Genomic DNA, 15,056 nt, shown 5'->3' on the forward strand with positions numbered 1-15,056 from the left:
TAACCTTTTCGATTTTGAAAATTATGTACCCAAATTAATAATATCTATCTATAAATCCTATAACACTCATTATTACATCTTTAAAAAGCCAAAGTTTCGGCAAATGCGGCCATCCTCAAGGACAATCTTAAGTATAAATTGTTTGGAGTTCTATCAATGGGTAGATTCTCTACATGTCACTATGTCACCAACAGCAAATTTACTTGTATATATATTTATACAGTTGTAAATAACAATAAATAAATTATTAAAAAAAAAAAGTATAAATTTACAACTCACATCCAATGAATTAAAAACGTTTTGCACGCTATTGTGCCCTGGTCATTAATTCCATTCAAATCACCCGATTGTATCACTGTTCCATTAAATTTTTAAACTTTTAATTACAGACCAACTTACACATTCTTATCAAATTTTAGACTTTTAAAGAAATATTAGTGTTTTCAGACTTTATTTGGAAACATATTATTAAATTTAAATAATTTTTTTTTTAGGTTTACCATTTTATCTATTGTAATTATTATTTTTATTTTTCCAGATCTCACTGACCATAGGTTATGTTGTCGGAACGAAGAGGATGCTACAAAGACGTACCTGGCTCCTCCGACTCAGCCTTATCCTTAACCTAGTGGTTATCCTTTACGTCGGCGCCCACCTGTCGATGTCAGTTCACAGGTTTATATTTTCTCTATCTTTATTTTTGTTGTATTGTTAAGTGTGTTGTATTTGTAATGTCTGAAATTTGCATGTCCTATGTATAAATTAATGTTTTGGTTATATTAAAATCGCCCATGTCATATTTTAATAGTAAATTATTAGTCATCTTCTCACTTTCTTCCAATAATTACTATTGATTGAAAGGATAAAAGAACAACTGAAAAAATATTTGTTGGGACTACATTGTAGCTCATGTTGGCTTACTTGCTTAGTTCGTTCAGTAACTACAACGTTCTCCAAAATAAACCCATAACTCTCAAGATAAAATAAATATTTATCTTAGCGTTTAGTCTATGTAAATATAAATGGCCTGAAACCTTGCACATTTCAAGTTATATCTTCGCTTTTAAGTTACTTCATCTGCTGATACGTATTATACTGAACTAAGAATGATTTAAAAACAAGTAATTATAAAACTAAATGTTAAGGAATGGATCAGTCTTTTTCTCTCCTGAAAATATTCTACCTTTCGCATTTACTATGATGATATTGTACTCTACTAATAAACATGGATTTTTATTTTGTGAGGGATGTACCGTAGGTATTTCATTTACATGAACAGATAACATTGTTGAAAGAAATATTAAATAAATTCCCAATATGTACTTTGTCGATATATTTATGATTAAATATACCTAGGAATCACATTTTTATATTACAAAAAATCCATAAATAAAAACATAGAAATATTCTACATAAAAAATTAAATAAATATGGAAATTAAACTTTAAAAATCCTGAAAATAAACAAAATGATTACGTCATAATTTGTTAAAAGATAAAATTCTTCAATAATTAAAAATAATGAGATGCATATTGAAGTTTTTGAAAACACATTGTCTACGATTGGGTCCGAAAATCTTAGCACCAATGATCATCTAACGTAGTAAAGAAACTAATAGGTGTACAAGATACCCGAATGTGCTCAATTATCACTATCAATTATGGCCTAAGACTGGAAAATTGAATTATTTAACAAATGATAATTTTACAATAAATAAATTTCAATTAAGGCGCTTTATACCAGTAATAAATTGTTGTCGAAACCTCTTAAATTCCATTAGTTATCTATTACAACTCAGTCTATTCTATGATACCAAATTCAACTTATTTCTTCACACACCGTGACATCATCTGAGATTAAAAATTTCCTGGTTACTTCAGAAGAGAAGAATGTTTTAAATATGAATTAATGAAAGAACTTAATCAGTACAGTATTCTGTGACATTCTTTGAATGTTGATGATAAAATATTGTTGCGGAAAAATTAGTCTTGTGTGATATTTCTTTTATGTTCTATAACAGAGAGCAACTTGGCTGTATACTGTGATCCCTTTTGCTCCATTTATAGAGGGCGGATTTATCTGAGTACAAGATAACCCCTTCTTCATATAAGAAAAAGATGAGTTATTATCTTATGGGAAGGGATCTATGGTTTATTATATCGATTTCTGAAAACAATTGGGCCACGAAAGGAGAAAAACTTTAATCTATTGGAAACCGCGTTAATCTTTTAATATGAAAAAATATTAGGTGATTAACATGACAGAAGTTACAGATTTCTTTTCTTGTTCATAATTGATAAAGTTATTTTTGAAATAAAATAGATTTTTTTCTTCAAAAAATGAAAAAAAAATTCGCCATACGTTGGTTCATAATAAATATATATATACGTTTTTAAAAATATTTGTTAGTACAAATATCCTATACTTAAATTTAAATCCTAAATAAATAGACATTTCTTATCAAGTTATGCATTATGTCATACTTCATAAGTAGGTGAATGAATCTGAATCATCTTTGAAAAAATAATTTATATCTTGAAAGAATGTTAGATCATTATATCTATTTTTTTAAAATTATTTTATTAAACGATAAAAAAAAAATAGTTTACCAAATTTACCTTAATGTTTCATTGATAATCATTTTATTTAAAAATTTAATACAATTGCAAAATGGAATATACTTTTTTCAGGGTATCAAAATATAAAAATATAACTTTTTTTTCAATGTTCCTCTATTGGCACTGATATAAATAATTACCTATAGTATGATGTTAATAGGCTTCCTAGTTACTGAATTGTTCATATAATTATAGTTTTGTTATCTTTTTTTTCAATCTTCGAAACCAGTTGTACATTTCTACAGCTTCTATTTATTTCATCTGTTATAATTTTTTATTATCACGTTTTCTGATGTATGTATTATTTAAAAACTAAATGTTCTTGCCTCATTTTCATCTTCCTATTTGCACCAAGCATTTGTTTATTTGCAATTTTTCCCTCTCTTCAACGTCTGGATAGAAAAAATTCTTAGTAGGCAAAGATATGGTGAATACGAGGTCAAAATATCAGAAAAAATTTGAATGTTGAATTCAACCGGACTTAACAAGAATACAAGCTTGTTTGTTCCTTATCTATGGTAATTTAATACAAGGTTTTCCATACAAAGATAAAAGTATATATAAAAAATAAAGTAATTAAATAAACGCCGTTACCAGTTGATAGATGAATTTTCACTTAATTGACGATTAAAGCAATCTATGTTTCAAATGTTTAGCACTTTTTTTTATGTTTCATGTTTCTTTTAAGGTTTTATAATACTGAATCTGTCATTGGATTGATATTAATATCTAAAAGGAATATTTTTTTCTAGGTCGTTGGTTTAATCTCTATGAAATCTTTATCCTCTAGTTGTATTTATCTTCTCTTTCAAAGTGATTTACTTTTGCTATTCCCTTGAAAGTGGTAATTAAAAAAGTGGTCATATAATTGTGGGGGTTTGATGGCTGTTAGCTACGCTTAATGCTTCTCTCCTTTAAATTAAGAAAAAGAAACTCTTCAAGACAATTATCTCATTGTTGGCCTGCGTCATTGAAAGTGAGACATGATCCACTTTGGTCTGGTCCGGCACCCTACGGTATGTTCTCTGTTATTCTTATTCCTCTGTCGAAGCATTCCCTTCTCCTTATTTCCATTTTATCTGCCGAGAGTGTCATCTAACCCCGATTGTTTAATTTTCGTTTTCACTGAACTTTCTCGATGTCGGCCTGGACTAACGCTAAGGCTCTAATTAGAAAGTATCGCCTACTCTGAATAAGGTCATGCCACCATTGTGAGCAGCTGGCTTCGATCTCATCTTCATCTTTCCTAAACCAATTCATTGTTTTTGTCTTTTTATTGGATGGTAAAACATGTATTCGATGATATATGACTTATTTTTTTATTATCATGATCGTCAAATTCTAAATTTTCGTTCATTTATTCTTTAAAAGTACAAGAATTTAAAATGTCAGACGCATTTAATGGCCTAGTGGCGAGAAAAATTAACAATTTTCCCTCCCAAAATAATCAATGGGAAAAAAATAAACTAAACTAACTAGTACCAATACCTGTGATGAATCATTCATTAGGAAGGGGAGAAATTAATCTTGGTTCACCTCGTGAATAAATCAATGGAATTATTAAATTACTTTGTTTTTGCCTAAGACAATCGATTTCAAATGTTTAATGATAAGAATAATTGATTTTCTACAATTTCTTCAATATTGTTGGTATAATTCCGGCCGAGTCTGTATGCCGAATTACATGGTCCCCATGCTAGTCCCTTCTCTCTTTTGCCTAAAAAAGTCACTAATCTAATAATGACCTTTTTTTTCCTCCCTAAATGTAAAACATGTCGGGTGGAGTTCTTGTTCTTCCTTTGGCTAATCATGCCCAACATCTGTTACAAAAAAAAATCTGCCTAAAGATGGACAGTTCGAAACGTCACAAATACAATTTTTTTATTAATACAAAATGAATACAAATTTTTGAAGTATGAAGATAGAAGGAAATATAAACGTAGCGCCTTCGGAAAAGAAAAGCACTTAAAAATAAACTATGTGTTTAGTTTATTGGCAAACTACAGATTTCCGATCTAATATATACATATTACATATACCATACCTAAATTCTAATCTTATAAAATAATGAAAATTTAAAACTATAAAATGGGTAAATCTATGGAATGGTTGGAACGGAAAAATTAACGAGGCTCTAATTTTATATTCGTCTGATCATTTTTGTCTTTTCTTATTAATACATACATGGTAATATCATGAGGAATCCGAAAAAAATCACCTTTCCTCCAAGATGTAGTTTCTTGGTAATATGACCATTAGCATATAATAAAATAGACCGAGCGATGATGGCTAGGGAATGATGTTCCGGTACAGGGAGAATGTGTTTTGTATCAAGTTGCTTATATTTGCATACAGAATGAAGAGCCTTTTTGTCTTGTATAAATGATGAGTTCCTGGCAGACAATGGAGCTGAGACCATGTCCCTTGAATGGAAATGATGTATTTTTTCTTCTTGTTACCGATGGGTTTGATGGTTGTCATTGTCCATGGTTAGAAGATGGATGATGAGCTCTTCCTGGTACGACACTGTGGTATGCCGATGAAGGTATGCCAGGAGGTCAGCTATGCAAATATAAGATATCGTCATTTGAGAGGCATTTGGCCGCTTAAAAAATTGCAGAGGAGTTACAATACAACAATAAATGTCTCCTGATGCTGAATTGTTTTTCCAGGACTTTTTATCTAGATAAAGCTACATATGATGGTAGCAAGAGATAAGCAAATAAATAAATTTTTGACTCATTGGGCAATAACAGAACCTACATTAGGAGGCCACGCCCGAGAGCCGCCAAGGAGAACGAGATTGTAGGTCTGAAATGTCGTTTCATGGATAACGGTCCTCTTATAAATATATTAAAAAAATATTGTCCCTTCACGTTTTATATGTACTCATTCATATTTCTATCCATAGAATCGGAACTTAGGAAGTATCAAATACTGTTCATACATCCCTATAAGAGATATATAATATTTTAGCTATCGATGAGATAAAAAGAATTTTTTTTTAAAATTAGTTCTTTTTATAAACCAGTTGGACACTTTTAGTCACCTTTTAAGGTGACTATCTTATTTAAAATTATTGGTTAGTAGAACATATGACTTTAAAAAAAAAATTTCGTACCCACTATTTAACAATTGAAACCGCTTTAAGTAGCCTACAACCCAGGTTAAGGAGTGCAGTATGGACCAGTCTAATATCAGTACATCCTTACTTGGTTAAGAAGTACTGATACTAGACCAACGGTTGATCAAAGAGGGGATTCGGTCAGAATAAAACTCGACCGTCGGAATCAAGAGTATCCACCTTATGAGGCTGGGTGGACGCCGGAGAGCTCCCCAGTGCATAGTACATTACACGTAAAAAATTTTAATTCACGTTACTTTATCCCAATAAATACTTAATAAATAATTACAACACTAGATATAAATAGACCAAAGACAAAACAGAAATAACAGACGGATTACGTGATTGAAAGAACAGTTAAGTGTTGGAAAAACCAAAACGCCCTGCCTTCAGTTCAACTATATTCAATTCTGGCATAAACCTCTAATTGTATCGCAGCAATATAGGACAAACTGTAATAAATGATCGTAAGTAATAGTTATTAATATTATACTATGTGCATGTAGTTTTTTAATAATTATTTGTTCTTAAAAACTGTTTTTTTTTCGTTGTAGGGCATGACTATGCAAACAATAAAGTTGTGAAACGTTGTAATATTGACTGATTCTCAAGACTCACAAAAATATATATATTTCATAAATGTGCGTATTTTTTTTTTCTTCAAAGTATAATTAACGTCTTTTAATTTGAATTATTATTAATTAAAAACAGATAATAGCTGCTAAATGTTTAATTCTTAATTCTCACAAAAAAGTCATTCCTCAGACTGAAAGAATAGAAGGTAATATTAGACTTCCTCGTCGTTCTTCGGCTTTTCCAATATATAAATCCTTTTAACTGGAATTTATGATTTTCTATATCTGTTTTCTTGATATATGATATTTTTGAAAAATGTGTTACGGTATTGGAACACGTGGGATGTGGAAATACCGAGTGCTGTTAGAAGGCCAATTAGTTTGAATAGAACTCTTACACGCTACCTCTAATTCTCAGGCCGGGCCACTGGTGCGGGTCTATTATCGGTTTTTATGTTGTACATTCTTGTTGAGGCAGCCTGGTCCCCGGAACCTCGTGGCTCAACTACCATTTGGTCCCTTTTGAACCGTTGCCACGGGCCGCCATTAAAGAACTTTGTCCGTATCAACTGAGAATAAACTTGTTGGGCAGCCGTTAGTTTTTAGATTTTCTTCTCTCACTAATATAATTACTTTGATTTCAATCCTTCAGCTCTAGTATTGAATAATTTATACATTTTTTACTCTATCGAAAAGAACTAACTACATTATATCATTTAGTTTTCTCCATTTGCACTGGTTCTGATACAAACAAAAATTGTTGTAGACTTATGCATGATATTAAATATGAGAAAGCATTCTATAGTCTCTCTAACCTTTATTTATTTTAAAATTTTGTCTTTTATTCAATTTAACATATTTTTTTATACTTTATTTAATTTTTAACTAACTTCTCCTTGTACTAAATAATGTACACTTTATGTATAAGTTATTAATTATTTTTTATGGAATAATATTGATTGATTGTTTTAATAGAAGTCACAATGAAGAAGAATTGGCATTACACCAAAATCGGTGTTGAGTGTATGAGATCTGAATTATATTTTCAAGAATTTCAAAAAATGTATCTTGATTATCCATTTGTAGATTCCATATAATTTGGCTTACTCATTATTCTTAAACTGATTTTAGTACATAAGGGTTTTTTTTTCATTATATGGAGTCGAATTACTTATAAGTAATATGCCATGATATTATCTCCTGAAACAAATTTGAATCCGGCAGTAACAGATAAATATTTATTATTTTAAATCCGCAGAAAATTAAATTTTACTACTTTAACTAAAGAATTTTTCATGTTACTTAATGATTCATCTTAATCTTAATATCATTAGTTATGCTAAAATATTTAATGAAATTAATCCAATTTTATTAAAAATACTACTTAAAGAATCCATCTTAATTTTGTATAAATTTTATAAAAACTTCTATATGGTCCTTTTAATGAAGTACTTATTCATGTCAGCCCGATTTGATGAACACGATTTAACAATTCAACAAAAATTTAACAATTGCAAAAAAATCTAAAAAATCGTAGAAAATATCAATTTCTTTAAAGAATAAAAAATAAACTAAATAAATATGTACTAAACTGAAATTTATATTATATTTCATAAAGATATATTGGTTTTCTAACCTTGAATTTTATTCTTATAAATACTATGAGCTTCATGTCAAGATAAAATGTTATTGCATCACTGCTACGAAAATACAATTGTTCTAATCATTCAGTGAGGATATACTGCAGATCTATTTATTTAGATTAAAACAGTCATTTTATACAATAATTCGCCATCCATGCACCACAGTTATCTTTTTCCTTAAAATAAAAATAATCCAGAAAATACAATAATAAGTAAATTAAACAATATTTTAACAATTGGGAGAACTATTGGGAGAAGATAGTTGACCGTATGAAGAAGATTGGAGGAAGATAGTCCAGGTTGCGGTCAATAAAGGTATCAAAATAGTAACAAAAAACTATTTATTGTTAACCACCGTTTCGCTCCACTTTGCAGGACTTCGTCAGGGCTAAATAAGAAAACAAGATATAAACATTTTAGAATTAACGGAAAATTTAAAAATAAAAAACATTATTAAAAACATAGTTAACAAAAAACATTTGAAAATAATTGTTAATAATAACAATATGAGGAAATAAACATGATGGTAGACTGGAGACAAGTTCTTAGTAAATTTAACCAGGTATAATATAAGTTGTCAATATAGATCTAGACACATAAATTGTAGGAGACTACTCATTAAAACTAGTTTTAAATATGGTAGAAAGGTAGATGTATAAGGTACAACAGATAAGTGATGTAAATATGGTATAGGTGAGGTGTAATAATTATGTAGAAGGGGATAGATATTAAGAAAATTGGATAAAAATGAATAAAACGTTGGTTAGCAATAAATACTTTTTTGTTACTATTTTAACAATTTATAGTTTTAAAGCTGTATTTTAAATGTGATCGAATAGTATAATAGGCTAGTATAGACTGTTAGTAGAGCATCTGAGAAAGCAAAATACATTTAAGGAATTGAAGCTATTGAATATACCTGCTTCAATACATTTTCAATTATTTTCTCCAATACACTTGGCAATGGCAAATGACCCATTGTGCAGTATAGCAGTTCACTTATTCCTGACAGAAACAATTCCTTTCTAGCACTGATGGATATTGGAAAGGGCGGTAACATTCCTCCACTTTTCCCATAATGGCCGACAATCTCCTTGCTATTATATGGATCTTCCGTCGACCGTAAGAGCTTTCTTTATCCAGCTAATACCTTCATTAGCTCAACTTGCAGAGCTTTTCTTTAGTTATTTTTTTTGTCTATCAATAATGCATGAGCCTTTTTATAGAAATGATCCTGGCAATCAGCCTATGGGGAAGAAAGAAAATTGGAATCTTTAAAATAAGCCATGGCCAACAATAATTAGTTTTCTCTGCAATAGAATGGATTTTTTTTTTGTTTTAGAACGTTTTATTGCTAGTATCTTTATACCTAATTTTTCATATTATAATGTTCTAATGAAAATAATTATTCGTCAAAACAGTAACTTATTTCAGTTCATATACATTTCAACAGCCTAACAATTTTCATTGAAGGACGTAAAATTGCCAATAACTCATTACAAACCTTTCATAACTTGACTTGTTTTGAATTTGCCGATATTAATAAAGAAATTTCTATTTAAATCCCTCCCCCCCCAAAAAAAAAACTACAAACAAGTTAATAAACTAATTAGCGTGAGTTTAATTCGATTCTAGACGACGATTCCGTTGCATGATGAAAATGCATTCCTTCTCGATTTTGTTAAAGTCGACAAGGTTCGTTCTTCGAACCTTTTTTTTTTTTTTCGGAGGATATTAGGGGTATTCATGATCTTTAGTTTAACATGTTAAAGCGTGTTAAATGGAAAACTTATGTTAAATGGAGAAATATTTTCTTCTTTTATCATGTTAAAACGATATAAAATGTAACATGGCTGAGAGTCAGTTACTAGGTCTGTTAAGTATAGAATGACGTCACGAAACAGAGCAGCTAAGCTTGTCACCGTTTTATTTGTTGTCGTGTTAGATTACTTACTCGTTGTTTTTTTCTTTTGTCTAGTATTTTGGACTTTTTAAAAAATATAATCTGTAGCCAAACTTTTACTTTTCACTTAATTTAAGCATGTTGTAATAAATTACTGTAATCAAAACTTAGAAGTAAACAATAACATGAAGTTTTGGAAGGAAAAATTACTAATGAAGTTGCTCAGAAAATCCTCTAGGAGCTCTTATGCATTTATCATTAACACGACTTTAAATAGGGCTGCTCTCAATGCTATACTTATAACATTTAACATGATAAAATATTTGACATTTAACACAATATCATTAATACTCCTTAGAAATGAGACGAAATGTAAATTTGCCCCGAAAGTGTTGCCATCTCATGAAAAAAAGGTTACTGAACAACTTCATAGAGCATAAATCCACTAAAGGGGGGTTAATTACATTTTTATTAAACTATGGAAAAATTGTGTACAATATTTTTTTTCGTTTTCTAATTGGAAATTAATATGGTAACAATTTTTTACACTGTCTAACGGGACTCTTTACGGATACTGTAACGTCAGTATATTACGGATACTGCATGGGAATGAATAATTTGATGTTGATAACAAATCATATAGATTTAATTCAATACAAAAATAAATAAGTGTATTATAATTTTAATTAATAGCTAAATAAAACTTTTATTTTTTTGTTTCTATTCTGTATGAGTTCATATTTTACATAGGTTTGCTAATTTCAATTTCATTATGTCTCTACATTTTGTTTGTATTTTGCAAAAATCAGTATGTTAGTTTTATTTTGTTTTTTTAATAGAAGATTATCTACATTTTGTTATAAGCTTATTATTTATTTCAATAATTGAATAATTCATAACTAAATTATTGGCAATGTTATTTCAGTTTCCTATCTTAATAAACATTTATTTATAATACACACACTTTATTTTATTATTTTTATATAACATTTATTAATTCCTGCGTATTATTACATTTGCTCTGACAGCATACTCTTGGCCAATTAGCTTAGAAAGCTTTATTCCCTCCCCTTGGCTAAATGACCTCCTACCTGGTTTGCGCATCCTTTCCGAAGGACCTCGCTCTGTTGGGAAGCGAGTGCCCTAAGGAGGAAGTATCCCTCCTTCCAATTTCCGGTCGTTATCGCCTGGTTGCCCGCTGCCCACGCATTGGCGCTGGAAACGGACAATTTGCCCTACTTTAAAAAAAAAAAAAAAAAATATGTTTGGGGCCTTCCACTTATTAAAAATACACCTTATAAAATTTAGATAGAGGTTTTCATTTTATGATCAATAAGATGAAATGAAGTAAGTAATCAGTATAATTTATAAAAGCGACGCTATTCCTGAAAGCTTGTTCAATTTGTTATTCATTTATTTTTCTAATTGAGAACTTAACATCAATCATTAAAAATAAAAAAATCTAAAAAATAATAAATTCATGGCTTGGTTGGATTTTGTCCATAAAAAAGACATAAATATTTACATCGGTATGTAATATTAGGCACGTACAATAAAATGTATATTACTGACAGGATATACTTTACATAAGATTAGAATAAAAATGTAAGAAGTTAAAATAGTTTATAAGATAATAATAATTTCATATCGGTTAATTGTAAAAAAAAATTATCATTGCTATCGAAAGGTGTGAATATAAAAGCACCTAAAGGAACACCGAAAAAGAAGTTTGAGCATGTTCTTGAATTCGGGACCCGGATAAGCGAGGTTTTGATGTAGAAACATACTTTATCGGCATTTCAGAGGCAAAGTATGTTAGGTAACATTGACATAAGAAATTGTTTGATATTAATCGGTGTAAGAAGTAACTTGCGACTTGATACTCTTTACCCCAGTTTATATGAATCAATTTAATATAGCAACTTGGCGTAATATTAAATGGCGACATTCATCTATTTACAGTCTTCCTTGCCTTTCAGCACGCTAGTTTAGTAAGAAGTAGCATCATCGATATAATTATTATACAACCATCACCAATAAACATTTACCGAACAATAACGTCTGGTTTAGGAAGATCTTCAACTCCGTCCATCGGGGGATTCGTCCATCGGGCTGCTCTCTGGGGATACCAAGATTAAAGATTCCACTTTCCATCTCTTAACACCTCGAATTCGCGTTGTTTTTTCTTTCATGAGAAGAAGGAAGTCTCTTTTAGTGAGCATGTCGGTGCCTATCTTGTCCCGAACTGTTTTCGGTGTTAATAACTCGCTCACTTCCTTGATCAGTGTCTAAAGATATTAGTTTGATATAATAACGTTTTTATTATAGCCTACATGAAATGCGTTATATTTTATTATTATTATTTCATTTTTAAAAATATTATTTCAAAATTTATAATATTACATTTCTTAGTCTGTATCTCGTTTTATATCATCCTTTGTTTGCTACTGATATTATATGATACTAAATATATTTCATATTCAAAATAGGATTGAACTGCAGAGTGGTATTAAAAACTTTATTCGCCCATAAAATGTGGTAATTTATGAAAATTATTAACTTGGGCCTTGGACCGAATATGTTAGTTGAATAGTCAAGTATTATTTGCTATTACAGTAAAATGGTCTTAATGTTGCAATAAATAAATAACTGATTCTTTTGATGTAAAAATATCGTAACATACTGTACTTCATATTTTTATAAAATAAGATTATCGCAGAACAGGTCTTTCGGCTCCTAACCCATGGTAACTCACTCATAACTTAAATTAAAAATGAAAAGTGATCTATTAAGTGAGGAAATAATGGCGCAACCAAATACAAAAAATCGGTTGCTTTTTTTATTCCTATTCTAATATTTTTAATGTTTAATTTAATGTCCAAAAAACTTAACTTGTAGTAAAAAGCTTGACTTTTTTACTTAAATTAGAATAGTTTGATAATCTTCAGTGTGAGCTTCCAATCACAACCTAATCCACTGAAAGTAAACAGAAATTCATCTAAATATTAAAACCTCAATATATAAAAAAAAAGGACCTGACTAGTTTTGATACTAAAAATTAATTGTAAATTGAATAAAAGGTTTTACTTACGTCCATGCGACTAGCTAAGTTGAGTTTTGAGGGTCCAAATCCCTCCTCACATTGCTACCGCAAACATAGGGATCGTATAGGGTATTGAGGCAATCAATACTACACTATTAATACTGGATGGTTGACAAGTTATTATGTCTGTTTGTTATGAGGTATTCTAATTTTATCAGTATTAATGAATCTACCTCACAAAAATGTTGCTTAATTTTTAATATCTAAAAAAGTATGTAGATTTAATAAGTTTTCTCACAAACAATAAAGAAAATAACGTATTATAATATTTTTTCTGTAAAGGGCTTATGAAGAAAAACATTCTAGTTAATTGTAAAAATAAAAAAATATACTTTTATGTTAGTATGTATTTTATTGTTTAAACAGAGTTTTTTAAAACAATAATTTATTATTTCTTTAGATTAATAAGGAATATTTTAGCTACAAATCTAATTAAATATTTCTTTAGTGACTTATTCTAAAATTAATTCGTTTATTTGTTTAAAGTCCGTTATTGTTCACAACTAAACCTGGAATGGAAATTTATACTACAGGTTATCGACCTATTCTATTCAAAGTGAAAAGATCAAGGTTTGTTGTTAGACTCTGCCACGAAATAATAATCGACCCATCCAAGCTGGTTTCGAAACGGCACCGTTGAGTTTGGCCTTAAAATTAATCTTTCTTTTTTTTTGTATTTGTTTAATTTTAAGTCAAATGTTTTATTAATCACTATAACTAATATAAATAAAACAAATAAAAACTGAGGAAAACGGACATTACATTGTGTACTTTTATACTTTATAAAATTCAAATTTCTTCTGTTTCAAAATAATTGAATTTGTAATCAGATATTGGTAACTTTGTGTATATTTTCTGAAATTTTCGTTTCAAAAAATTCTAGTATATATTATACGATTGGGAGAGGAGAGGGGAGGTTTGTCTGAGAACGGTTTTATATATTTTATTTTGAATTTATTTATTTAATAATTTACAACTGTACAAAATAATACAATAAGTAAATATGTTCTATGTTCCATATACACTTGAAAATCTTGGGAAGGAACCACCCATTGGTGGTACTTCAAGTTTTATTTAATAGCGAAAATAAAAAATATGATATTTACAACCCTTGGTTTCAGTCGAAAACATGGGAAGCATATTACATCTAACAATTGCTTCATAAAGATAATTATAGACAATTACAGTATTGATGGTCCTAATTGCTTAGCTAAGGTCATAAACCTCGTAAAAAGCACAATTAAAATTATAACCTATAAAATACTGTTGAGTTTCCTGCAAGCACTTTAAGAAATAACGTCGAAAAGGCAATCAATTTGTTCAAAAAGTAAAGAAATTTTATGTCTTTACATTTTTTTTTCTTAGCGATTTTATTTACAAAAAAAAAAATGTTTTACAAATTTGATGACCTTATAACATTTGTTGTGAATCAAATACACATGTCAAGAGCTTTCTTACATTGCATTTTTGCATATCACTTTTACACACCATAATTTCACTCATTAAAAAGTTTAATTGAACTGCTTCCATGAGTTTGAAGTTGTCATGACAATCAGCAAGTTTTTTTTTTGTTATATTTTGTGATAGCAGTAAATGTTGTGAAGGTAAATCGAAAAATAAGAAATTGGTTGTATGTTACTCACATTACAATATTACGAAATTCTGATTTAACTGCTAATGCCTGTATTATAATGTTCAGTTAAAAATTTCAATAAATATATTTTTTAAAAAACTGCTATTACCGTCCTTGATCGTTCATTAATCTACTCTTGAGTGGTTGAAATAATTTTAGTTGACAAAACACTCTCTTGTTTACGTTATAAGTCTTTTGGCTCATTACTTCCTGCTTTGTTAAATTTAGACGGACGATAAAATGAGCCTTTGTTTCTCTTTTGTTTCTAAATCTATACAAGGCCGCGATGTTTGGTAATGCAACGTGTGGGATATCTCAGGCTATTTGCGAAAGTTACTGTTTAAATATCATTTTAGATTTCCACATGCCACAAGCATAAAATCATTAAATATTTTTGCTTCCTCACTAGCAAAGATAGGGAAGCTAAAATGATTCAAGCAGGAATAATATATATATA

General features: G+C 29.3%; 1 protein-coding gene across 5 annotated transcripts in view; it reads left to right on the plus strand.

Moving 5' to 3' along the window:
- Positions 1–15,056, plus strand: part of LOC106685994 (beta-1,4-glucuronyltransferase 1) — a 397,426-nt gene that overhangs the window by 276,046 nt on the left and 106,324 nt on the right. For 3 of the 5 annotated variants that reach the window (XM_067049492.1, XM_067049495.1, XM_067049494.1), the window contains exon 2: positions 539–675. In XM_067049492.1, the coding sequence (XP_066905593.1) occupies positions 539–675 (137 nt within the window). The remainder of the gene's footprint in view (positions 1–538; positions 676–15,056) is intronic. The other 2 variants (XM_067049493.1, XM_067049496.1) reach the window with 1 other exon arrangement.

This window comes from Halyomorpha halys, unplaced genomic scaffold (genome assembly GCF_000696795.3).
Source record: "Halyomorpha halys isolate HHAL.00 unplaced genomic scaffold, Hhal_1.1 Scaffold764.1, whole genome shotgun sequence".
Taxonomy (NCBI): Eukaryota; Metazoa; Arthropoda; class Insecta; order Hemiptera; family Pentatomidae; genus Halyomorpha; species Halyomorpha halys.